Raw genomic sequence first — 26,858 nt, 5'->3', positions numbered from 1 at the left:
AAGTGATAAATCACCAACTTTGATGATAATTTTTTGTTTTTTTTTCTTCTCTTGACTGCTGCTGCTGCTTCTTTCAATTTTTTGTTGTTGTTCTTGTTGTTTTTTTTTTTTTTTTTTGGCTGAACTGTCGCCTCGTATTAGGCACATCGTGTTGGCTCCGGCGGAGTTTGGCGGAGTGGCAAAGCGGCTTATCAAAATAAAAAATGATTTCATTATTTATTTTTCATCAGATAGCTAAGGCGCAGCATATCTCGTGTTCACTCCCGCTTTTCGTTTATTTTTTACAAGCATTTCCGCCTGTCGCGCTGTCGATGCTTGTTGTGTCAGCTTACCGCTAGTCCCACCCCCTCAGCATCCATCAGCCACGTCCTACGCCCCACACCCTTATCGACCGTCCCACCTCCACCTGCTTCACCAACGCCTTAAGCTTTCGCTGCCATCTCAAGGCCATTACCATGTTCCATACTTGTTTTTTCTTGTCTGTGCTGCTGCCCGCACTCCCTTTCCCGCTCACTCTCAAAGGGAAAGCCGAATAAGTTTATTATAATAATTTAGTGCGAAACATGTGTAGCAATATTTCTTTGCTTCGTTTTTTTTTTTTCTCTTTTTTTTTTTTTTTTTTTTTTTTTTTTGTGACCAGAGGGGATTGCGCCATGACATTGGTCGTCTCACTGCAGACAGCAGCAAAAGCAGCACAAAAAATGATGAAGAAGAAGAAGAAGCTACACAATCATGGATTTTAAGTAGAATTTATTAGGAGCCGTCGGTGTAGACATGCAAGCGAGCATAGCTCTAGGAGCTGGCAGGCATCGTGATTCATAGTTTTCCTTTTCTTTTTACAGACTTTCAAATCTGCTGGGTAACTGAGCACATGTTGCAGTTGAGTCGGGCTAACAAATTGTAATTAGTTTTTCTTTAAACTAACTGGGCAAGTTTTGTTTATGTAGAAAGTAGAGAAATTAACGGGTTTTTATTTTCCTAGATTTTTTTAAATATTTATTTTTTCAATGAGCTTAAAGTCCACGCAATGCAAATGTACCACAAACACGGATATTGAATTCCTCTAGGCTTGTTAATGATATCGTAAGATAATGATATTATAAAGCTAAAGAGATGAGAGAGAGAGAGAGAGGCTGGAAGCTATTTTTCTATTTCATACTAGATTTAAGACAGCCGTCTTCTAAGTATAACCGACTCCATAGCCATAACAGTCGGATAACAGCCGCATAACAGACGCATAACAGTTAACTATCTTGAAAAGCATACGAACTATGAGCTAGCTTTGTGTAAGTGTTTATAGACCAAAAGGCCTATGTAATATCAAATTTGCTATATGTAGTATAACTCACTCCGTTTGAATATTCCAAACAGCTTCAAGACTGTTACAGCTTTAAATCTTTTGCCCTGCTTAGGAGCAGGCGAAAAGCCTTGGGACTTTTCAGCTCAACTGTGATATTATAATATATAAGCTACACTTAACTTCACTCCATTTGTATATCCCTCACAACTTCAACATCTTTAAAGCTTTAATTTTCATCTCTTGAGTTTGTCTAGGGTCTTTTCTCGTGGCAGCCCAAATGCATGAAATAATCTAGCACTTATAAGTCTTCAGTTTACTGCGTTCCCCTTGTATATCCCGCACATTTTCAACGACTTTAAAGCCTTAACTTTCGGCTCTTCAGCTTTCATCTCTTCAACAAAATATTGTACATCTGTCAAGGGTTAAGCCATAGCCATGATGTTTGCTCATTAATGGGGGCGTGGGCCTTTTGTCAATCAGTCAGTCAGTGGGCATAGTCAGTACGCTAGTTAGTTTGTTTGGTGTCCAGCAGCTCATTAGCCACGCCTCGAATTGACGCGGTGCGGCCAGAAATGGTTTTTGTGGCCAAGGCTTCAATTTATGTTTTAGCAGCCGGCGCGCTACAAAGTAAATGAGCAAATTTACTTGTTATTCAAAAGAGGTCAAGTGGGTGGATTGGGTTAAACTTGAATGGGGCTGCTGCCTTGGCCGGCGCTGGCAGCCACCGCCCAGGCCAAAGCCCAGATCCTGGCTCGGGCTGTGGCCCAGGCTGAGAAGGCTACGGCTCCCTTAACCCTACCCAGTCGCGACTTGTGAAACATGATTTTGCTTTTTATACATTTGCTAATTTGCGCTCTCAACATTTCAGTTTTCACAAGCCAAGGGTGCGCGCTTGACTACGCTGCGACTAGGCTAGAGGTGGGACGCGTAGCTTTTGGGGCTGGCAAATGTACAGCGGGACGGCGTGAGGCGGTGCGGTGCGGTGCGGTGTGGTGCGTGTGCATAACTGGTTTTTGTGGGACGGATGCCCACGCCCCGCTCATGCTCATCATCTCGTGTGCATCAACATATACGTAAATGCTTACCCCATTTGGACGCGGGGCCAGCCTTTGTTTTGCCTCCGGCACAAAAGAGCCAATATTAACGATAATCCGAGTCCGAGTCCGAGTGCGAGTCCGCATGCCGGCTGTCCAGGCACAGACAAACGGACAGCACAGGCAGGCGAATAGGCCAGCCTCAAATGCCGATAAAACCGGCAATGGCAATGGCAGCGGCAATTGGCAGTAGCATCCATTCATGGCTGCCATTCGGCCAATTGCTGGCCTCATTTGAATGCGGGCCAGCCGAACCCATTGGCCCGATAATAGATAACAATAAGAATCAAGTGAGCCAATTGCCAAATTTATGGCTCAGTCCGAGCACTAATGGCCATGTCAAGGGTCTTGCTTCGCCCAGTTTGGCATTCAAAACAGATCACGATTTTTGTTCATTCTGAAAGCCTGTTTGCCCAACGACTTCAGTGAAGTATCGATGTGGATTACGAAGAGCATATGATTTTCAGTGCATGCATGACACAGAGAGAGAGAGAGAGGGAATGATGTGTGTGTGTGTGTCTGTGTGGAGTGCCTGACTAGCAAGTCCTAGTTCTGAAGCTAATGCTCTCCGAGACCATTATCAACTATCGATTAGTTTATGGTTACTATCGATCGTTATTATCGACATTTGCCCATAGTGCTATCCCTTCAATTACTATTGGCCTACTACATTTATTTTATTTATTTAATTTATGTTTTTATATTTAAAAAATTTGTTTGAAGTGCAATATTATGATGACACTGTAACGGCATATATGCTCAAGCTCAAATTTATACTCTCTTTAATAAGGCTCGAGTATGGGCATGAGTCGAGAGATCTGAAATCATTGATTAAATATAGTCTATGTCGCTTCTACGGTATTTTAGACAAGATAAAATATTTATTATATATTAATAATTGGATAATAAAACGAAAGCTTGTGTTCCTCAAAGTCTCAAAATTTTCAGGAAAAAACTGTTCGATTTAAAAATAAACGGGCATGGCTAGACAGACTCTTTGGCATATTTTTATTGAATGGTGTCAGTCAGTAATACCCTGCGTTTTATACACATTTAAGCAAAAAAGATATCTTAATAATCGTCTAATTATTCTTTTTTTTTTTTTTTTTTGTATCAAGAAAAAATTAGCTGAACTGAATTAAGTCCGGGTATTTCGCAGTCAGTGTGTCAGCCTCTTGTCTGCCAGTTGAATGGATGTATTGATGTTTATCAAATATTTTCTAATAGAATTTCCAGCATTATCAAACACACAAACATACACATTTAAGAATAACTTAGAGCAAAAACTCTTAACATATATAACCATATACATACATATAAACACATATACATATACATATAAATATCAAAATGGATTTATTTATAAAATTTCAAAGTTTTCAGATTCTCAATTGGATGGCGAGTTGAGCGTGATTCGCAAGCTGCCAGATGCAAGATTAAGGCACACTGAGCTACAAGCAAAAATGCAATTGACCAATGTTTCGTCTAATAATAATAATGCTTGGAATGATGAAAACATAAATGGGCAGGCGTTAGTAATGCACTAGTTCAAGTCACAAATGTTAACGAAACAAATTATACTGTACCGCACGAACCTCCCTGTGGAAAGAACTGCGAATAGATCACTTTGAAGGTATCCTCCTTGACCACGCCCGTGGGGCACTCAGCCTTAAAACCCCGATAAATTCGTTTGATCTCGTCCTCTGTGAAGCGGGTGGCCCGGCTCAGGGCGCTCAGTGAGTCTGGTCTGTAGCGCGCCGGCGTCTCAAATTCTTCTAGTTCGGAATCTGGAAATTCGATCGATGGACCACAAAGCACATAGAATAAAACGGTAAGTGAGAAAAGAGAAAAAAGTGATAGCAATGCATGAGTGAATTGTTCTTTTTTTATTTTTTTTTATTTTTTTTTTTTTATCAAGCAAAAGCTGTGGAATATTAATTATAATATCAAAAAATTGTTAAGCTACAAGCCATGAAATTAAATAAACATTTCTTTTGTGAACAGAACTGGGGCACAGTTTTAGGAATTGAACAAGTTGAAGGGGAATGCAGAGAGAGAGAGAGAGCGAGAGAGAGAGAGAGAGAAAGAGAGAGAGAGATAAGGAGAGAGATAGACTCGGTATAATCTTAGAGATGCATCGAGTTGAAGCTCTGAGAAATTTCGAAGCTATAATTTCGATTTGTCATTCTCCGAGTTATGTATTGACTGACTCCGGTTAAAATGGAGCTTTAGCTGCTTATAAGACTCAACTACTTATATGAGTTTGTAAGGCACCTCATTTTTTTTATAAATTATTCTCTGATCACCTTAACTTCTTATTATATATCATTATCGTATTTCACCTGCGCTATTGATCCTTATTAGGATTTCAATAAAGTTTATATAGACATTTGAGAATTGGAGCCTTTCTTTTTCAGAGCCCCTTCTCTGCTCTCTCACTCAAAAAGACAGTTCCTTGCGCCTTTTCCTTGTATCAGACATATAGCTCTCTTTATCTATATCACCCAGAGTCTCTTCTACTCTTTCTCATATAATCGAACCTAATCTGATTTTCTCTCAGTGTTTGCTTTTTTTTATATAATTTCAAAAATCAAATTTTAGCTCTAAATAAATCACAAATTTTGTTTTTATGTTTTTCGAAAACAGCTTCCTTTCTTCGCTCTTTCTTAGAAATACAGTCCACGTTTTGCTTCATCCCGGTTTTTCTCAGAAATACATTGAGACGTTTTTTGGCTTTTTCCCTTTAATTGCTCTCTCTCTATCCCTCTCCCTCTCCCTCTCACTCGCTCCAACTTTCTAAGCAACGTAAACTTTTTCCATTTGTTGCTTCTTAGAAAGAAACCCTTTCCTTTCCGCATCCGTCCCTTCTTTTTCCCATCTCCGTCCATATTAATAGCTTCAATCTCTCATCTGCTTTAATACATTATGCCTATCCACATCTACCCAATACCCACACTTGCAGTAAGTACTAATAAATCACAAATTTTGCTTAAATTGAAGCATGCCTGATAAAAGATAAAAACCCAAAAAATTTAGAAGAAAGAAGTTCAAGCAGTCGCGTGTCAGCTTTTGTCAGCTGCCCAAATTTGTGCATTTTTGTGTGAAATTCGTGTCATTAGCCGGAGGTAGATTTCGTGAGGTATTTTCTTATCAGTGTACGTCTGTCGTAGTATGTCTTGCTGACTACCTGGCAGCTCGTTTGCCTAAGACACCAACACACACACACACACACATACAGACTTCTATGTGGCGTGTAGAAGTTGGCGAGATTTTGATCTTTTGAGTCGCTTCTAGCGCTGAATTGACTTGCAACTTCCTTAAGTACTTGGCCTGTCGCAGCGCGAAACTTTTTCAGGCTTTTCATGTAGTTTTTTTTTCTCTCTTCTTCTTTGATATTTAGACTCTGTTTGCATGGCAAAGAATCTGCAACTTTTGAGCTAGAGGGCGAGAGAGGGAGTGACTTTGCTCCAAAGGCAAGGTAAATGCCCCTTTTTGACTTTTTGCTAACAAACAAAACAAAAAAAAAAAGTCTTTGTGGCTGCTGTGTGGAGCCTCAATTTTGGTTAATTAAAAGTTTTGCACAGCTCATAAGTACACCGACAGCAGCTGCAGGCAACCATGTGTGTGTGTGTGTGTGTGTGTGTGTATGTGTGTGTGGGAGTATGCCTAAAAACAGGCAACACTTTTCACGCGCTTGACAAATGGCTGTTTAAAAATGCATGAAACATGCGCTGCGACTGAATTGTGGCAGACAGCCGGAAGGCCGGAAGGCGTTGGCCAAAAAGAAACAGTAGAAGAGTCAGAGGTGGAGGTGGAGGTGGAGACCGAGTAGGCGACGGCGTTGGCAAATGCAGATGAGTTTGGCCGGGCAGGGGCAGGCGGTGCAGCACATCAACTATTTGTTAGCTACGCCCATATTTAGCACAAACAAACGACGCGACGCGACGCGACGCGAATGCGCCGAGCTCAGTTTAACTGCCTGAAGTTAGACTTGCATGGGTATCTGGAATGCAAGCATATATTCTCTCTCTCTCTCCCTCCATATTGCTATATGTATATGCACAAAGAGATTGGGCAATTTGCCATGCATATTGAAATATATTTATATGTGTGTACATATATTGAAGGCAGCTCTTAAAACCAGCTCATACTGAATCAAAAATTTCAATCTCAACAGCATTTTCAATATGTATATATGTATATGTGTATATAAAATACAAAAAAAGTTATTAGCTTGCCGGGTATTTGGCCGTGTGCTATGCTCACTCAAATGTTTTTAATTTGTATATGCCCGTTGGCATAACACACACACACGCACACACACACATGCATATGCATATGCAAAGTCTTTGTTTAATATGCATTTTCTTTTCCATTTTTTTGGCAGAGAATGGCCATATATATATTTGTATATATATGGCAAATATTTAAATGACTCCCAGCTGCAAATTGTGGGCCCATATTGGAAAATCTGCGATAATTATTGAGAATCAAAAAGTGCTCGAGGTGTGATGAATGAGAGAGAGAGACAGAGAGAAAGAGAGAGATTGCTCAGTAGAGATAGAGAGAGAGAGAGAGAAGAGAGAGAGACAGAGAGAGAAAGACAGAGTGAGAGAGAGAAATAAATATAGAGAAAGTGAGAGAGAGAGAGAGATAGTCAACTCAGTTTCTATGAAGTGAAGATTGGATTGGGTAGATTGATTCAAGTCACTGTCTTAATCAAGAATATATAAGCCTTATAGACTCAACAAAGTCTTCTACTGCCTGTTACATACATTTCCCCACAGCCAGTATACCTCCTGAGATACCATTTGCCATGGGTTCAGCTTATAAGAACTATGGCTGCCATTGGCCCAGCTTGAATGGAAATCATATTTTATTATGCTTTATACAAACATATATATAGAACTATGATTCATATTAAATGGCATCATCTAAGGCATGTTAAGTGCTCAGTGCTCAATCTCTAAAGCTCTTAAGATTTTACTTAGAATTTTACCTATTGTTCATTCTTTCTGTCCTAAAATTATTCATTCGATAGTTGTATAATGCTACAGTTACTCTTAGTTGTAATTGTATTCATCTCTTACTTAATTTACACAAATCATCCTTATGATTCGCAGCTGCTTATGCTGTGAGACCCGAAGCTGAGCGAAGCATTTACTTCATATCTTACACAAGTTTATAATATAATATGAAACCCAAGAGTTTGAAGCTAAGGCTCTAAACTCTAATTAAGTTTTATTTCTCTGCAAAAACTCATAGTGAAACTCATAGTAAGCTCAATAAAATTGTTGAGCATGAAGAAAAAGCCATTTCACTATTCCAAGCGCTAAACTAAAATAAAAGAGTTGAGCATAAGGAATAGTGCAATACTCTATTCTAAAGCTCTAACGCTATATAAAAGTCGAGTCTAAGGATTCGACCTTATTCCCAGTTGCTTAGCTCTCAGCCGAGTACTACAGATTACTCTGTCTATGATATTGGTATGGAAATTTAAGTATATATATATACCTATGTATATACATTATTTTTGCTGATATATTTGGACTGAATTACCTGCCTGTCGCAGCCAGAGTTTAGAGTTTAGAGCTGTCGCTGCATATGAAATGCAATTTTTATTGTTGCTGCTCTTGTTGAGCTGCTCTGGCTCTGGTTCGTTATGCGACCTGCATTAAATTCGTGGCCAGTGCTGTTGCACTCGAGCGCACTCAGACTCGGGGAATTTTGATAGCTGCTCATCTCTTAGCTGCCATTTGCCAGCTGGCAGTTGTAGTCCGAGTTGACGAAATGCATTAATTTGAATATATATTCATGTGGCGTTTGTGTTTAGCTACGAATTTTAGTTGCCACTTGCCCCAGCTGACACTCACACACACACGCGCAAATATTTTTGTGTGTGTGTGTGCGTGTGTGGCTGTGTTTTATTATCAGTTGGCAAACAAAAAGCAGCCAAAAATATTCACACAAAATGTCTAAATTATTTGCGAGCATAACAAAGCTATTTGTGCGACCTCGGCCTCAGTCAGAGAGCAGTCAGACATTTGGAGGTTGCGGTCTGCAGCTGTGCTTTGGGGCTGTTGCTGGCTGATTGGTAGAGGGAGGGGGAGGTGGAGGGGCAGGGTATAAGAGTACGCAGCCAGACTTGGAGTCTCGCAATGCCCAAAGGCAGGCCACACTTTTGCTGTTTATTTTTGTTTTCATTTCACTGCTGCTGCTGCAACGCCTTCTGCTCCTGCTGCTGCTGCTGTTACTCCTGCTGAGGTCAAGGTGTGAAGAACGTGAATTGCGACGCCAATGCAAACAGGCCGCTCATTTGCGTGTGCCATGGCGCACGTTGACACATTAGCTGTGGGCGGCCACATGCCACGCCCTACCGTGGGCGAGCCGGCAATAGAGCGTGGTCAGTGGCAATTGCCAGCCATAACAATATACATAAATGCCGAGCGTGAGTGGAGCTTGAAGCTGCCGCCAGCTGCGCTCCTGTTGTCATTGTAATTGCAGATAACGCAACAAGCAAACAGAGCGGGAGAGCGGCTGAGCGAGAGGGGGAGAGTGGGGGAGAGTGGGATAGACATGTATGTATGTGCGGCCCTTGCAGCTTGCAGTTTTGCATGCGCTCGCATAATAAGTTCCTGTTTATCTCGACTCGGTTTGTTTGTCTGTTTGTTTGCTGCATTGCTGCGGCTTGCAGGTTGCATGTGTGAGTGACTGTGTGTGTGTGTATGTGTGTGTGTGTGTGTGTGTGGCTGCGCAGGTGCCATGTTTCCGTTTCCGCTGCAGCAGTCGCGCAACAGCAGCAGCAGCAGCAGCAGCCGCCGTCAGCCAAGCGCAAATATTTTTGCATGCTGCTGCCAACCACATCAGCCTCAGTATCTGTGTGCGTGTGTGTGTGTGCGGGTGTGTGGGTGTTTGCGGTTGGTTGTGTGGGCGACGCAACAACTGTGAAAATGCTTTTTATTAGACATGCCTGCTGTTTTCCCCACTGCAACTGCAAAAATATTTACTTTCGTTCAATTTCAAGTTTACCGAGTGTCGATAAGTGCACCGCCCAACGGTTGGGTAGCATAGTATAAATTAATACAAGAAATATAGTGCATATGTATATATATATATATAGAGAGAGAGAGAGAGACAAAGAAAGAGACAGAGAGAGATTTGTTTGTGAGCTACCAAATGATGTGTGCTACGTGCTTAAGCGAGTCTGTTCTTTGCCCTTGTTCAATAATCCTTTTGAAGATTGCGAGCTCAATTGAAGCGTTTACAGATTAGATTCGCACACACACACACACGCACACGTATATGACAGCGCCTTTGGCAGTTTTATAGCTTTACATTCTCTGTTTGATAAGCGACTGCCAAAAAAATGAAATAAAAGAATGAAAAGAAAGGGAAAAAAAAGAAACTCAAAGCAATTCGTCGTCATCATTAAAATGAGCTGCAAGCGTAGCAAACTAAAGCGAATCCTTGCCAAGCAGGAGACAGCATGAGAGAAAGAAAGGAAGAGAGAGACAGAGAGAGACAGAGAGAGAGAGAGAGAGTAAGCGTGAGTGGGATGGCAAGCCAAAGGGCAAAAGCTGGCAAATAACTTGGCTGACTGTCAAAACGAAAAGAATCTATAAAAAATTTTATGAAATCGTTAAAACTAAGTAAACGCGTTGCCTCGTAAAAGACAAACAGATATTGTTGCTGGTTTGCCTGTCTGCCTCCTGCTGGTGCTGCTTGTTCAGTTGCTGCTGCTGCTGCTGCTGCTCCTGTTCGACAAATGATGAGCAAGTTATCAAGCACAAGCAAACGTGTCCATATATGCCAATATCTATTTGGATACACATAGAGAGTATAAATAGCTTTTCTCAAGGTTTCCTATTAAATTCCTTTGTCTGTTGCTCAGTTTTGCATTTGTTTTTATTTTTTTATTTCTATGTATTTTTTATTTTATTTTATTTTTTTTTTTTTATAGGGTTGTATTGGCTTACTCCAAAAAATGATGTAAGCTAACTAATGTTTGGTTTAAGGAATATATGGGAAATATTTTACATTTATAAACAGTAGGAATTGCTAAAGCAACAATCTTAGTTCTGTCTAAGAAGATTGAGCTGATATATTTGTGGAATAGAAACAGCTCAGGGAAGTTAACTTTATATCACTCAAGTCCACTCGCTCCCGAGACGCTTTCATATAATATTTATATTAAATATAATATTCATATATGTATATTCCAAAAGCAGAGAAGTGAAACTTATCACTTGTCTGAGCGTAAAGAGAATATTGTATAAGAGTCGGCAGCAGACATTTCACAGTTCATTTGATTTGCTCTAATTCCATTACGTTCCGCATGGAACGAGTCGTAATTGTGTGTTGTGTTTTCTCTTTTCAAATGCCGATTGAACTTTGTGTCTCTCGCATCGCCTCTACACGTTCGGTTCCTTTGACAACGATCATTGCGCCTCGGCTGAAGCGACTCTCTCAATTCAGACCCCGTGACTTGAACGTAATTCTCCACACTAGAAGACTATGCTCTCTCTCTCTTTCATTATTCTCTCACAACTCTATATGGATATACCTTAATGAAATTTTCTCTGCTCTATATTAAATTATCGTACACGATACTCAGAAGACCCTTTCACAACTTATACAACACTATATTATTCGGCTCATCCGCGCAGTGCCCTTCACGTTGTTATTCCTTTAGCTGAAACTTAAACTACTTTAGCAGTTGCCTATCCACTTAGCCGGCTATAGTTTCTTACCGCCTTTCGGGTAATAAGATTTTGAAGCAAAAATCCACTTGGGCAGTTGCTCTGCGCTTATCACGCTAAAATGCTGTACAATTTACGGCCGTGGATATACATTTATGTTGTTGTTGTTGTTGTTGTTATTACTGTTGTTGTTGTGGTAGCAGCGCACTGGGCGTATGTGTAATATTTTGCAAGAGGAAATGCGAAGGATAAAGTTTGTGGCGCGTGCTCGTCACAATGTTGCAAAAGTAAAACAATTGCAGATGTTGTTGTTGTTGTTATTTTTGTTGCTGTTGCTGCTGCTGCTGCTGCTGCTGCTGCTGCTGCTGGCGTGTGTGGATGCTTTGTTTTATTGCGCATTTAAGAGTGCTGCAATTGTTGGCCAGACAATTACCAACTAATTGCAGCAGCAGCAGCTACCAAATCTGCAGTTAAGTCAGCAGCTGCTACTAAACTCACCTCTATCAACAACGAGCAAACAACTACGCACACACACACACGCACACAGATAAAAATAAATGCAAAAACTTTTGTGCAAACAAAACGAAATGAAAATATTTTCAAATAAATGAAAAAAAATGTGCACGAAATGCACTTAACTCATTTGCAAGCCGCACAGAAATGCGCTTAAATAAATTAAAATGCGGTAGCCCTGACACTTAAATACGAAAAAAAAAAACAACAAAAACAAAAAACAACACGAGGGAAAGGAAAGGAAAAACACAACATGAGAAGAGGCGAACAAAACAACAACAAACACACAAACACAAACATGACAGACAAAGGACAAAGTGTCCTGGCATCCTTGCGCTTTCGGCTGAATGCCCGTGAAAGGCTGTGAGAGCGTGAGGAGCCAAGGCGAAAGGCGGAAGGCGAAAGGCGAACGGAGCAGGGCAGAGGGCACAGAGCGCAGGACGCTTGGCGCAACTGTCAAGATAGTCAGCTGCATGGGGCTTCAAAGGTGGCAGCTGCAGGTGTTGCACTAAGTAGTTGCCGACAAGAAGACGCCCCAGCTGCCCGAACCACCCAACCACCCAATACACCAGCCACCCAGCCACCCAACTGACTTGAGCCCTGTGCAGCGAGACAAGCACTTAAGATGTCGCAGTTCCCATTAAAAATGATGTATAGAGTATCAAACAACGAATAATGAAATGATAATTAAAAGCATGGGCGGCGGTGGGGGTGGGGGCGGGTTTGAGTGTGTAGGTGGGTAGTCGCGCTTCTACAGCTGGACAAGTGAGCGTCTGTGCTAGGTCCTGCAAGGACCTTCATTTGTTAGCCATAAAGTGCACAAATTGGAGCGACCACAAAATGCAGACGCAGAATTCAATTACGTGGTGAATGCGATGGGCGGCACGTGAGTGGGGGGGCGCGGCAACTAATGAAGAAATTATGAAGTACAGTGAAACGCAGCAGCAATGCCAAACGAAGCTCAAGCAAAGAAAAAACTGTTGACAAGGACACACACAAAGACAGGCAAACAAACAAACAACAACAGCTGAAGGAGCCAAGGGCAGCCCCAGTAAATGGACTCAGCCGGAAATTGAGACGCAGCTGTGTAGCCGAGTGTTGTTGCAAATGGCGTTGGCGATTGGCAGATTGAGCATCGCTGGCATCGGCAGCCCATTTGGCCCGAGGAGAAGGAAACAATAAAATGCAGCCAACGGCAATGCGGGACTCAAAGGACGAAAAGGCGAATTTGCTGAAGCAAAAACGAGCTGCAATCTCCGAATATTTCATTCCAGCTCATCGTTATTCTGCTCTTCTGTTTTCATTTCTTCCATTGCTTTGTCTACCTGTGCGCCATTAAAATCGGAGAACTTAATAGAGGCAGACACATCCATATCTAGTTTCCTGTCTGTTCATTTTTGGGCTATACATTCCAAATAATAAATAATAAATAACAAATAATAAATAATAAATAATAAATAATAAATAATAAATAATAAATAATAAATAATAAATAATAAATAATAAATAATAAATAATAAATAATAAATAATAAATAATAAATAATAAATAATAAATAATAAATAATAAATAATAAATAATAAATAATAAATAATAAATAATAAATAATAAATAATAAATAATAAATAATAAATAATAAATAATAAATAATAAATAATAAATAATAAATAATAAATAATAAATAATAAATAATAAATAATAAATAATAAATAATAAATAATAAATAATAAATAATAAATAATAAATAATAAATAATAAATAATAAATAATAAATAATAAATAATAAATAATAAATAATAAATAATAAATAATAAATAATAAATAATAAATAATAAATAATAAATAATAAATAATAAATAATAAATAATAAATAATAAATAATAAATAATAAATAATGAATAATAAATAATAAATAATACATACAATAAATAATAAACAAGCCCTAATTTAATTTCTATTCATTATTGATTATATTTTGCCAATTAAATTAGGGTTTTTCTTATGAAATTTACATTATTAATTATAATGAGAATTCACATAAATAATTAATTGTTGTAAATTTATAAATGCAAATTAAATAAATTGTATTACATATAAAGCCTCTGCCTGCTATCTGCTAGCAGCATCTGCACTTTTCCATGCCCATTTGCAAATTTATATGAATATTTTATATCATCAGCAGGAGGAGCATAGTTAATAATCACAAAGTGCTCTATACAATTCACTTGATTTTCCAATACTGTTAAAAGCATTTTCAGATCCATTACATTTTCAGCTTTAATATGTGTGAAATTACGCAAATTGCGTCAATGTTTTAAGTGCAAAATCATTTTGTGCATTTAAAACACACACACACAAACAAAATTGTCCAAAATAAAATGGGCGTGGGCGGAAGCAGGTGGAGTGCGCTTCCAGAGTTGGCGCAGCAGCCAACTTGTCATTCATCAAACTTTTTCAATAAAACCAAACGGAGCTGCAAATCCGACGCTCATTTCGCTGTAGCCAAAAGTCAAAATCTGATCCTGTTGGCCAAGTGAATTGAAACTTGTCTAGATAGAGCTGGAGCCACGTTCATGCGAATGAGAAGCTGTGGCTGTCCTTTCAGCGACTCTGATTGGATTGAGTCTATGCAAAAGTTTTTCGCAAATCCGTTGAATGTCAGACCCCGCGTGCTTCAATTCCATATCTGTCTGAGAGCGAGGTCGCCTGCCAGACATCTCCACTCCTGCCAATAAACAATTCACCTGATATTTTTGCTGACCTTTCAGCCAAAGCTGCATTCAAGCTGGCTAAGGGTACTATCATAAATAACTGATAATACCTATTATGATATACTGTAGAATCTTATTCGTATTGTATCACTGAAATCATAAAAGAATGTAAGCGAAGTCGATGATCATAGATTTGTTATCGAATAGGCTAGAAGGCAAGATACCCTGTAATGATGTGTTCGATATTATAAGAGAGCCATTATAGTAGGATCTAACCTAAGCCGATGATTATTAAATTTTTATCGAATAGAGTAGAAAGCAAGAGTTATAGGATTTTATTATATGATACCCTGTAATGCTGCATTTGTTGGTTTGTGTTAAGCTTAACAGAGCCTGAATTGAAGCAAGGAGATATTACGGAAGAGTCGATAATATTATATTTGTTATCGATAGACTGGAAATCCAGAGTTAAAAGATTGTATGATATAATACCCTGTAATTATGTATTATATAACTTCAGTTAAGCTTAACAGAGCCTGAACTGAACTTCTCTGTCATCATAGAAGAATCTAGCCTAAGTCGATAAATATTAATTTGTTATCGAATGGACTATGAATGATTTCAGTGAATGTTAGACAAAAGAGAGGAAGCAACAGACAGTTTGTCCGGCGACAAGGCTGAGTTAATAACAAATTGAGACCAGTTAGTGGCAGTGGCACAGATCGGGTTGATCAGGCGAGGGGGTAGCGCATGGGCAAGGGATACGAATCGCTTACGCTTGGAGATGCAGCCCCAGGCCACGAGCAGCTCGATCAAAGCTATACAAGTTCCATGGAAAAAGTAAAGAGAGAGAGAGAGAGAGAAAGAAAAGATAATGTTGGCACAAAACTCAAGATCAAAAGAATGTTGTTGTTGTTGGGTCGGGTTATACAAGTACGACATAGTTGGCTCCACTGTGCTTACCATTCTGTGCGTCGCTGCCCTGGAACAGGTTGCGCAGATAGCTGATCAGGCGTCGGTGCAGTGGCCGATGGCGATGGCGCGAGGACTTGCGCAGCGAGGAGGATGACTCCTGGCCACCGTCGCCCTGCTCAACGTCGTCCACGTCGGCCGCCTCCTTACCGCATTGCGTGGCATCCACAATGATCTCAATGCTGCGCTGTGTGCTGGACTTTTTGAGAACGACGCCACCGGTGCCGGCAGCAGTGCCACCAACACCACCGCCACCGCCACCACCGCCACCGCTGTTGAATGCCGCCAGGGCGCTGCTGCTGCTGCCAGCTCCCGCGCTGGTGGCAATCGTGCCGATGAGCGCATCCGTCGCCAGGTTGCCCGTGCCCGCGATGCTGCTCACGACATTCTCGCGCGAACTGTGCGCCGGCTGGTGCTGTATGATGCGGCCGTGTTGGCCCATGTTGCTGGGCAGCTGGCGTCCCGCCTGCCCCCCGCCGCCACCGCCGCCGGGCAGCTCGTTCACTGTGCCATTGCTGTGACTGCCCCGATATATGAGCTCCGTTTCGTTGGACACCTGGCGCAGGGCATGCAGTCCCAGGCCCGTATGTGAGGCGCTGCTGGCCATGCCCCCAGCCCCAGAGGCTGACCCACCACCACCACCACCACCGCCAGCAGAGCCGCCGCTGCCATTGAGCCCCGTGTAGTAGGCGCTGTTCGGACGTTGCGTATGCTGCACCTGTGGCCCGGCCATTGCGCGCTCCTCGCTCTTCGCAGCGGTTCTTGGGGGCGGGTCGGCGGCTGACTGATTGGGCGGTTGAGCTGTTGAGCGGGTGAGCGATTGAGCGGTTGGCCGCGTCTCTAGTTACGTGTTAAGCGCCTTTCGTTTCGGGTTAGTAGTTTTAGTTGCATTGCGTTCATTTTTAGTTAATTACATTTTGCCCCACTGTGCGCTGGCCTCTCTCTTAGCTTAGACTCTGGCTGGGATTTGGCGTTAGTTTTAGCTCTTGTGCCTAGCAGTCGACAGTCGCTGCAGTCTTAACTTTAAATTCTCAACATCTGCACGGTGCCAAAGCAGTGACAGCAATTGGGAGAGAGAGAGAGAGAGAGAGAGAAAGACAAAATATCAGAAGCTTGTTAATCAAAATTAATATTATTCAGTTAGTTAACATTTTACAGCCAGCAGCAATACATAGAGAGTCGGTGTGTGTGTGTGTGAGGGTGTGCAGGTGTCTTGAAATTGCATTTACATATATCAATATTGAACTATAGCACTTCTTTATAAATAATTATATAATTATTCATTTATTTAGTCAAGATTTTTCATGAGAATAATGCAAAATAAAATGGAAAAATAAAACAAATTCAATGTAAGATAATAATAATATTTAATAATTATATCTAGCTATGCACGCCCTGCCTACGTACTTATCAAAGCCATACAAATTTCCCATTTGCCCAGCTCCCAGTGAGCATAGCCAAAGAAGTGGACTCAGCTATAGGACTTGCGGCTTCTTCGTTCCCGAAATCAGCAATAAAAGTATAAGTGCTCGTCTTTGATTTCAAGTGAACAATAAATTTAAATTTATTCACAGTAAGCGTATATAAGGGGAGCGAGGATACGGAGTGAATATACGGAGATACGGAGAGCGAGTATACGGAGAGAGAGTATGGGAAGAGAGAGTATAAGGAGAGCAAGTATAATAAAAACAAGTATACGGAGAGTGATATTTCCGCTTTTCAAGAACCATATTCAAATTATTTTAAAATTCTAGCTCTTCACTCTCTTATATACTCTCTTTATTTTTTAAACGCGTATAAGAAGCAGTCTTGTATGTTAGATATTGTTTGTATTGTGATCTTGAATATATATAATTACATATTATGTATTATTATGTATATTTAGGTTATATGTATTACATATTGGGTTTGAGCCAATAGTATCACACTCCATTTTAGTCTTATACTTCTACAACTTGAACTCTTACAACAAATTTCTAGTTGTTATATACAAGTTAGTCTGAGTAGTATGTACTGATTTATAGAGCCAACGCGCCCTCACTCAACGACAGCAACAGAAATCTCTCTCACACTCACAGATACAGATTCTTACAGTGAGTATGAGAGCATAAAAGGGAGAAATGTGATAACATCGGGTAAATAATCTATACAAGCTCATAGCCTTGCACTAATACAACTGCAATAGAGCAGTGTAAAGAGACAATCATGAATTTAGAATCTGAACAAACCTAAAAAAAACCAAATTCACAATGTCACATCATATTATTATTGTGATAGAATATCTATATATATACTCATTAATTATTGGAGCTCACTTAAGCCTAATTTGACCTTAGACGATTTATAACATTGATTCCAAATCTCCTATATAAACTCATATTGAATAGATAGTATATTCACTACTAAAGAATATAGACTCTAAATTTTGTTGCAATAGTAATTTTTATTATGAATTAATTGATAAATTTTTATTTAATTTTCATTTCTCAAAAATCAAAGCAAGCCTTGCCTTAAAATTCCCACTCCGATTCCTAATGATGGAGATTATTTCGAAGTGTTTTCAGTGTTCGGCTCGAACAGTTATAAATTGTTGATTGTTTTTTTTTTTTTTTTTCGTTTTCAATTTTTTATAGAAATTTTTTTGTCCCCTATCCGTTATTTGGTTTTCCGAACGAAAATGGTGAACGAGTGCGCCGAAGATATGCCCTTCAATCCCTTCTATGTCGGGCCACATCCCAGCCAGGCCTGCACCAGAACGGAGCCAGCCGTGGAGAATGTGCGCCAGTGCTCGCCGATTAGCACGGATACCAAATGTCCGGCAGTCAGTGCGCCCGGACCTCAGTCAAACAGCAGTCAGGCAGCTGTTAGCCAGACCAGTAAGGGAAAAACACCGGCGACTCCTGCTGCTGCTCCTGCTGCTCCTGCTGCTGCTCCCTGTGGTCCCTATCCTTGCAATGATGTGCGGAAATAGGCAGCCGATGCGGATAGGCGTACAAATTGAATATTTCTCAAAAATTCACAATGTGCAATAAAACCCGGAATTGAAAACCATTTATGAGCTGTCTTTTATTGTCTATGTACAAACACTTGCTAGATATCACCTGCAGATCTAAAGTTTTTTCAACTATCGGGAATGTGAAAAAGCAGTTTAGCAGTTTAAACAGCTGTTTAATCTAAGATTGTACTAATAGTATTAGTCTAATACTAATCTTCGGCCCGTCCTCTCTGTGTCTCCAAATCTTTAGAACTGTTTCCATGCGTCTATCAAAAGAGTTACTGTTGATCTTTTATACAGATTTAATATACTATACAGACGCTCTATACACAAAAAAAAAAAAAAAAAAAAAATTATATATATGTATATATATATATATTTATATATTATTATTTATTTATTTTTTTTTTTTTTTAACTTTGTAACATTTCAATAAATTAAGAAAATTATGAAAACAACAAAAAAATGTTTAGAAAATAATTTGTAAAATAAAATTTTCTTAATATTTCCTAAAGCAACTGATTTAATATTTAATTCACTTTTATTCAAAATTGATTATTGTAATATTTATCTGCATATATTATGTAAGCAATTGTTTGACTGTCTTGGGCTTTTAAGAGCAACAATCGGAGTCGATTTCGATTTGGCCAAGTCAAACTGATTTTGGATATTTGCTTTGCAGCAGCAACTGCAAGTTTAATGGCTTTGCTGTCGGCTGTAATGCATCAACAGTAGCAGCAGGAGCAGCAGCAGCAGCAGGAGTAGCAGCATCAGCATCAACATCAACATCAACATTCGACTGCTTGGCAAATTTGAATTTTGCATTGGCATCGCATCGTGGCATTCTGTTGCGTATCTATCGAGCGCATTGCACTTGCAAATTGAATGAAGTACAAATTTATTATTTATTGATAGACTTATGCAAGTGCGCAGCAAGAGCAGAAATACGAGCAGCAGCGTCTTATAAGTGCTTATGTATGCTTACACGCACACACACACGCGCACACATGCACACTGTGTACATACTATATCTGTGTGTGTGTGTGTTTTGTGTAACTCGGCACTTGGCTAAATTGCTAAACGCAGCTGACTTCTTTGACAGCGCTAGCTGCAGCTGCACACCTGGTGCCACCTGTATGACCTTGGGCCTTGCCAACTGCAACTGCAAGCCCACACACCCTCGTCCACGCCCACACGCCCACACGCTCCACCCGGCCGTTTACAAAATGATTTATGCATTTCAACCATTTGTTGTCGACTTTGCGCACGAAAAACAGGAACCAACAACGTTTAATGTGATTTTCTTGTTAAATGGAAACGCTGGAGCAGGTGGTGAAAAGTGCGGAGCTCTTCTTAGAAAGCGCTTTTCACGCGCTTCACTGTTTTCTGTCACTTTTCATTTCTCAACAAATTGTCTGCACTTACGAACCCCTTTGTTAAGCACTTGTTCGCATTTCGTTCTCGTTCCTCCACTCCCCTCCCCCATCCAATCGGCTATTGTGAATGGAACGTACGACTAAATGGATGGAAACAGGCTTATAGTTATAGTCCAATTGACTGACTATTTCTTCGCCGGCAACCGAGCTCAGCCCCGCTACGATCAAGGTCGATCGCATTGCATTCAATGGATTTCGCTGTCCATTGTGCGGCCACCTTGAACTGAGCCGAGCTGCAGGTCTACGTGAGTGCTCAAGGCTTAAATTTGTAATATATTAACAAAGTCAATATCTGTTGTGGAGTGAGAGACGATTCGTGTTTTCAAATATCGTTAACTTAAGCAGCTGACAAATTCTTGCTATCAGACTTAACTTGGTTATCGATAACTTCAGCAGCGGTTCAATTTCAATTATCGAGCGAGGCTTAGCCCCAGGCTTAAGCAGCTGCTAAATTAAAGCTGTATAGTTTCAGCGACTATCGATATCTTAGGCGGGTTTTCTGTATTCTATGTTTTGATTACTTAAGCTATCGATAACTTAAGCAGCTACTGCATAATAGTACACATTTTCCAAAATTGCACATTTTACTTAGTTATCGATAGCTCAAGCAGCTATATTTATCGAAGTAGTTATACATTTTCGTGGGATATCGATAATATATGTAAGAGCTAAGCTGTAGTTATCGAAAAATGTGCACCCTCTCTTTGATTATCGATAACTGTAGTAGTAGTAACTGTAGTAGTATCCTCACTTCGATAACTATATTTATCGAACACGCTACACACCTAGGAAAGTCGCCTATGCATGCGCAGCTATTTCTCTTCACATCAAAATGAAGTTCTATGATGCCCAAGAAGACTTCTCTCGTACCCTCAGTTCTTACAAATCTATATAGTTGAGTTATATTACATATAAGGTTGACGTCTATAGCCAAGCTAAGCTTGAAATGAATGTGGAAATAGAATTTGCTATGCAGGTGCATTGATTCCACCTCTGTAAATTGTCAACAAATCAAATTTGAGAACTTAATTTATTGGCACGTCGGAAAGGACGCCGGAATGGCAACGTTGCCGAGTGAAGTGAATAAAAACAATGCATAAATATCTATTAAAATTGGATTGAAATAAATTATAGCTTACATAACAACAGCGGCAGCGGCGGCAGTGCCACCAATAGGTGTGGGAGTGGAGGTAATAATAATGTGGCAACAGAGGTTAATGGCAGCAGGGAGGAGGGGGCTGAGTGGGCTGAGTGGGTGGTGGGCTATATAGGCCACAAGACGGCAAGACGTTGAGATGTTGAAGGTCAGCTATTGCTCTCCAGCTAAGCTGGGGCGAGCAGTGGAGTGCAAGGCAAACAGTTCGATGGGGAAAGGCAAAATCAACTTGACGTGAACAGAGGAAATTAAGTGCATGGCAGCGTATCAGAGAGGGCGACGAGCAACTGACGAGTGACGACTGCTGCTCCTCCTGCTTCTGCTGCTGCTGCTGTATAAAATGTCGAGGACAACAAAAGGACTCGCATACTTAGACGCACTTGAGCATGTGGAAAGAAAAGAAAGCAAATCGCTAGGAAATGAAGCTGAAATTTATTATAACAATACGGCGTAATCGTGTGCGCCGCCGGGCTGCAGTTGCCTTCGCTCCGCCGGATGGCCGATAAGCGGATACGCCTTTCAAATAAATAAATCACAAAAATAAAGGTAAGCGCAAGCCTGCGCCAGCTACAAATGATTATGATATGGCACATCAGGGCCGTCCGGCCAACTGGGCCGCAGCAAATAACAGCAGCTGCCAATTGGAGGCACGTAGCGGCAGCTATTTGAGTGCTTCGCCTGCACTTGTCAAACACGACCACGTAGAGGGAATCTGAAGTGCACTTTGTCTGAGCGCGCTGTGGTTTGTCTGTCAAATAGACCAAAAAAAAAAATAAAAAATAAAGAGGAAGACGAATAAGAAGCAGAAGAAGACGTGCCACGACTTCACTCTCTCTCTCTGTATATATATATTTGTCTCAGTCTTTGCCTCGAAATATGCGCAATATTCAAACGGGAAGGTAAAAGGAAATTGGATTTTTGTTGACATTATTTTACAAATATCCGGGCGTGCAAATAGCTATAACAATGCCCGCACAGCTTTTCGTCTGCTTCTGCTTCTGCTTTTTGCTTCTTCATCGTCTTATGGGCAGTTCTGGCCACACACACACACACACATACACGCATACACCTTCATTTATGCAATGAGTTATTTGCGAGAGCTGCTACTCAAGTACATCCGATTCAAAGTGGGGAAGCTCGAGCAGCATCTAAAGCTGCCTGGCCAATTTCAATAGAAATGCCAACCATTTTGTATGTGTGGGAGTGTGCGTGAGTGTGTATGTATGTGTGTGTGTGTTAGATGGCGGTAAACATATTTTGATTTTGCATAATAAATTGCTGTGCGCGCCGAGCGCAAGTCGACAGCCAAGAAGGCAACGTTTCGTACCAAACACAATCTGCTCCTTGAGCCACACGGATGCACTTTTCATACCACTTTGAGATGGCCTGGCTGCCGAGACAGACGCAGCTGCATACCCTTTGATTTTGTATCGTATACTGGCGAGGGATATTCATTTATAAATTTGATGATGATGTTGCCTCAGAGCATTTAATATGATATACGCAGTCAGTAGTCATAGCAGCTAATGATCATTATATATCTGCTCGAGTCTTGCGCATTTTATTTGTAGTCTTATCAACTAATGTTCATTATATATCCTCATTACATATCTAAGTCTCAGCTCTTTTAGAGATGAAAGATAATCTATAATTTGACTTTGTTTGCGATTAAGTAAAAAAGGCGAACAGAGAACATTTATTCAGTCATTGAATAAAGTTTTAATAACCGATTCAAGCAATGAATTGTGAATTGCTTCTGATATAGCAGCCATTTCAGTTAATAATCATTATATACCTTCTTTATTCCAAGCTTTTTAATAGTTGCATAAAATGTAAGTTTATCTATAAATTAACTATATTTGTGAACATGTTAAAAATACAAATAAATTTTCTTTCAATTTTCGAATCCTTCAAAATTTCGAATTTTGTTCATATCTCATTATGATATATATCTATGTATATATTTGTGTATGTAGCAAAGCTATATCAGTCAATGAACATTATATAGTATTTGCTTAAAGCCCATCTCACTCATGGTTACCTAAGCGGGCAGCTCCTTTCTATCCCATAGCATTTCAAAGGAATCTCTTCAATTTCAGTGCAGCTTCTGCAGCTATAACTCCTTCAGCTACTCTCTCTCTCTCTCTCTCTCTCTCTCTTTATAAGAGCATTTGATCTTCGTTAGAGCTGCTTATTTTTCTCAATTTCCTCTTGCATTTGCCTAGCCTGGCCTGGCCTGGCCTGGCATTGTTTATGCCTGAGAGATTGCACGAAATACCACTTAGTTTGCCGCTGCACGGGCAATGTAAACATATTCATATTTATGATTCCCTCCACTGCTGGCTGTCAACTGTGTAAGCCAATCAAATATACGTGTACGCTTTATTTGCAGAAGCAAAAACAAAATGCTCAAGCATCTGCAGAGATATTTTCTGTTTAAATATGTATTGGAGATTTAAGGCTACAGCAATTGCAGTCGATGCAAGCTCATTGGAGTTCTTTTTGTCAATTTATTTATTTTCAAATTTTCTCTGGCAAAATGCGAAATAAGAGCAAAAACAGCAATTCAGTGATGACAGAGCATTTAATGTCAATTAAAGAACAGCAAACAATTATTAGGAATTGCTGTGCCTCTGTTTGCCTTTTGTGCTGGGGCAAATATTTGGGAATTCATTTGAAATTTACTGTTGAGACCAGAGTCTATCGTTTATGACAGCCTGCCAGATTTGCACAAGACAAAGGATTAGGCACTGAAAATCGAATGAAACATGCCTTTGAGTTGGGGCTTAGGAATTTGTGGGTTTGCTAGAGAGCTAGAGAGGGAGAGATGGAAAGAGAGAGAAGAAGAGAGACGATGCTAAGCGGCTAAGCACATAGCAATCCCAAAATGCTGAGGAGCATTGCTTGCTACTCAACTAGCTCAAAACTACAGGGTATACACGGCAACATATGAAAGAAGCCAAATAAGTGAAACTTCTGCTGCTGTCTAATATGTCTAATTTGTAACATAATCAAATTATGAACAAGCTATAAAGTTTTTGTTATTCGGCTATGCTCAAATTAATTAGCCATAAATTATAAAGAGAATTGCTGCGGCATGAAGTGTAATATAAGCTAAATATATATATATATAAGATTTATAATACGCTCTGCAGCTGTAATTATTGGTTATTAGCTCAAAAGTAGATTTATTTCTCTTACATAAAACAAACAAAATCCTCGGTTCGGCGCTGTCTGATTAAGAAATGCCATCAGCCCAGCGAAAAGCTGATATTCGAAATAAATGTCTTTTTCTCTCCAACACACACACACACATGCTCACGCATACACGCAAAAGCACTCGCTCTGCTGACTGCACTTTGGCAAATTTAATTATTGAGCAACTTTTCTTCTAGACGAACTTTGCTAATCAAATTTGCAGCATGTGATAATGACGTTTATATGTGTGCAAGTCTCTAGTATTTGAAATTAGGTTCATTTGCCCTTATTCGTGCGGAAGGGGGAGGTATTCAAAATAATTACACTAATGTGGAACCCGCAAGGAAATCGCTTCTGTATAATATGAAATATAATTTGCATTCGTATATGTAGAGATTTCATATGATTTATGAGCAGTTATACAGTTCCTTTAATTTTTTGATATTTTCGACATATGAATATCTCATGTAGACATACATAATAAAAATATAATTATACAAAAGTTTATAATAAATATTTTTATCAAATATTTAAATAAGTATATTTTGTATTTGCTTTAAATATAAAAATATTTTTATTTAAATATTTAATATAAATAGTAATAAATAGTATTTGAATATAAATGCATACATAAAATATTTAATAATATTTTATATAATTATTTAATATAAATAGTATTTGAATATACATATATATTAAATACATCATATAAAATACATATATTATATACTTAATTTATATTCTATAAAATATAAATAATTTTTTTTAAAATAATTAAGTAAATATATTTTACATTTGCCTAAAATATGATAATTTTTAAAATTAAAATATTAATATATATATAGCAATAAATAATATTAAATATACACGTATATTTTATGTAAATATTAACACCATATAAAATATAATTATACTTATACTTAATTTATATTTAAAAAATCTCTAAAATATATAAATATTTCTGTTTAATATTAAATTAGGTTTATTTTATATTTATATGAAATATAATGATCATATTTATATAGACATGTATAAATGAAAGTTAAAAAAAAGATAAATAAATAAAAATAAAAATATACTTTGACGCAAATATAAAATTTCTAAAATATATAAACTTTTATTTATGTACTTCATTTATTTGATAAATTCACATACATTTTGATTTATTTATATTTGGTTTTTCTATATAGCTTCAATATATATAGCCAAGATTTAGCACAGTGAAACCAAACACAAGTCGTAGTGCACAAGTTTGGCTCGAAAAACAATTGAAATTTGATTATCTTTACGCTGGGTTCGATGCTTTGCCCTAACTGTGCCCTGCCAGCTGTCAACAGCAACTAAATAAATGTGACTTGGCTCAGAGGAACAACGCACAGGACATGCATGACAGAGAGCGAGAGAGAGGGCGAGGGACAGAGAGAGAGACAGCGTGGTGCATCATCATGCTGCACGTGAGCTGCTGCAATCTGTATGACACTTTTGTAAAACGACCACGCCCCCAACTAGCTAGAGGGGCTGCCGCTGCCTTTTATCACATTTCTATGCGCTGCGTTTTTCGTCCATTTCTATTTTTATTTCAAGCGCAACTTGCGTGGCCAATGGAGCAGTCGTCGCCCACCTGGGCCAGGAGCAGCCAGGTGCACTAGTGCTAGCCGCGCATTTATGAATTCGCACGTGTGCTGAAGCGCACGAATATCATCTCTTTTGGCAACAAAAATAAAAATACCAAAAACAGTAAAAAGCAGAAAAACCAAAGAAAACACAGAGTGAAAACTCTCGAGTGGGGTTTCGCTTTCAAGTGAGCGACTGTTTGTTCACTTCTCTACGTGATGCTGTTTAAGTGTCTGCAATGACTTTCTGTCTGCGTGTGTGTGTGTGTGTGTGCACGTGTCTCTCCGAGCTTGACATGAACAAATAACATTTATGGTGCCAGCTTCTGCTGCTCAGTGTGTTTAGGTTGACTTGAATCGAAATGAATTTCATTCCATTGTCGATTTTTTTTCGCGCTCAACTAGGACTCACTTGATTTCTCTTGGAGCGCCCTCAAACTAAACATTGTTCGCAAGTATTTGGATATATACATATGTGCATATATTGTGGCATACTCTACTGGCATCTGCTCAGGCTAGAGCTGAGCTGGGGGCTAAGTATGCTCAGGTGTTTAGCAGCCGGAAATAGCACTCGGCTGCAATAGCTTTTAATCTTAAATGAAGTGGGCTTAGCTATCGTATGCATTACATTTCGAACAGCAGCACTTCAGAAGGCTCTCGTTTGTTTTTAGCCAGATTAACATAAAAGCTTAGAGTTGTGGCATTGTCAATGCAATCAGGGGATTACAGCCAAAGTACACGTGTATGTGTGTAAACATCTCTAAGTAGATGAGTGAGTGTGTGTGCGTAAGACTTATGCCAAAGTAGACTGGAAAGCACACGCCTGCTAGTTAACAAGTTTTAGGTGCTTCTTTCATCTCTATGTGTGTGAGGCAGGCAGAGAATGGATGGAGGAGGAGAAGCGGGGCAGTGCGGGGGAGAGTTACCCAAATTTCGCCCTTGGACAGCTGCGGCCTGGCTATTTGTCCGTCCATTCGCTCATCCGTCCGTCCGTTTGTTCTACCTGGCTGCCATTCATTGTCAGAGAGACATCAGGTGCAAAGCATTTTCTATTTTCACAACTTTTCCTTAGTATAATTAATTCAAATGCTTTCATAAAGGCAAGCACAGCATTTCCGCCAGCCGTTGGCTTCCACTGCTGCTAATGTGCGCAGCTGTGTTATCGTTTATA

At 39.6% G+C, this 26,858-nt stretch overlaps 1 protein-coding gene across 4 annotated transcripts in view; it reads right to left on the bottom strand.

Moving 5' to 3' along the window:
* LOC6584477 (Kv channel-interacting protein 1) overlaps nucleotides 1-26,858 on the bottom strand; it is a 115,177-nt gene that overhangs the window by 23,230 nt on the left and 65,089 nt on the right. For 2 of the 4 annotated variants that reach the window (XM_032732128.2, XM_032732127.2), the window contains exon 4: nucleotides 3,990-4,181. In XM_032732128.2, coding sequence (XP_032588019.1) covers nucleotides 3,990-4,181 — 192 coding nt within the window. Of the gene's footprint in view, nucleotides 1-3,980; nucleotides 4,182-15,280; nucleotides 16,328-26,858 lie in introns of all 4 variants that reach the window. The other 2 variants (XM_015161550.3, XM_015161549.3) reach the window with 2 other exon arrangements.

Source organism: Drosophila mojavensis, unplaced genomic scaffold (assembly GCF_018153725.1).
Source record: "Drosophila mojavensis isolate 15081-1352.22 unplaced genomic scaffold, ASM1815372v1 contig_136, whole genome shotgun sequence".
Lineage (NCBI taxonomy): Eukaryota > Metazoa > Arthropoda > Insecta > Diptera > Drosophilidae > Drosophila > Drosophila mojavensis.
This window is presented reverse-complemented; position numbering and strand designations above follow the sequence as displayed.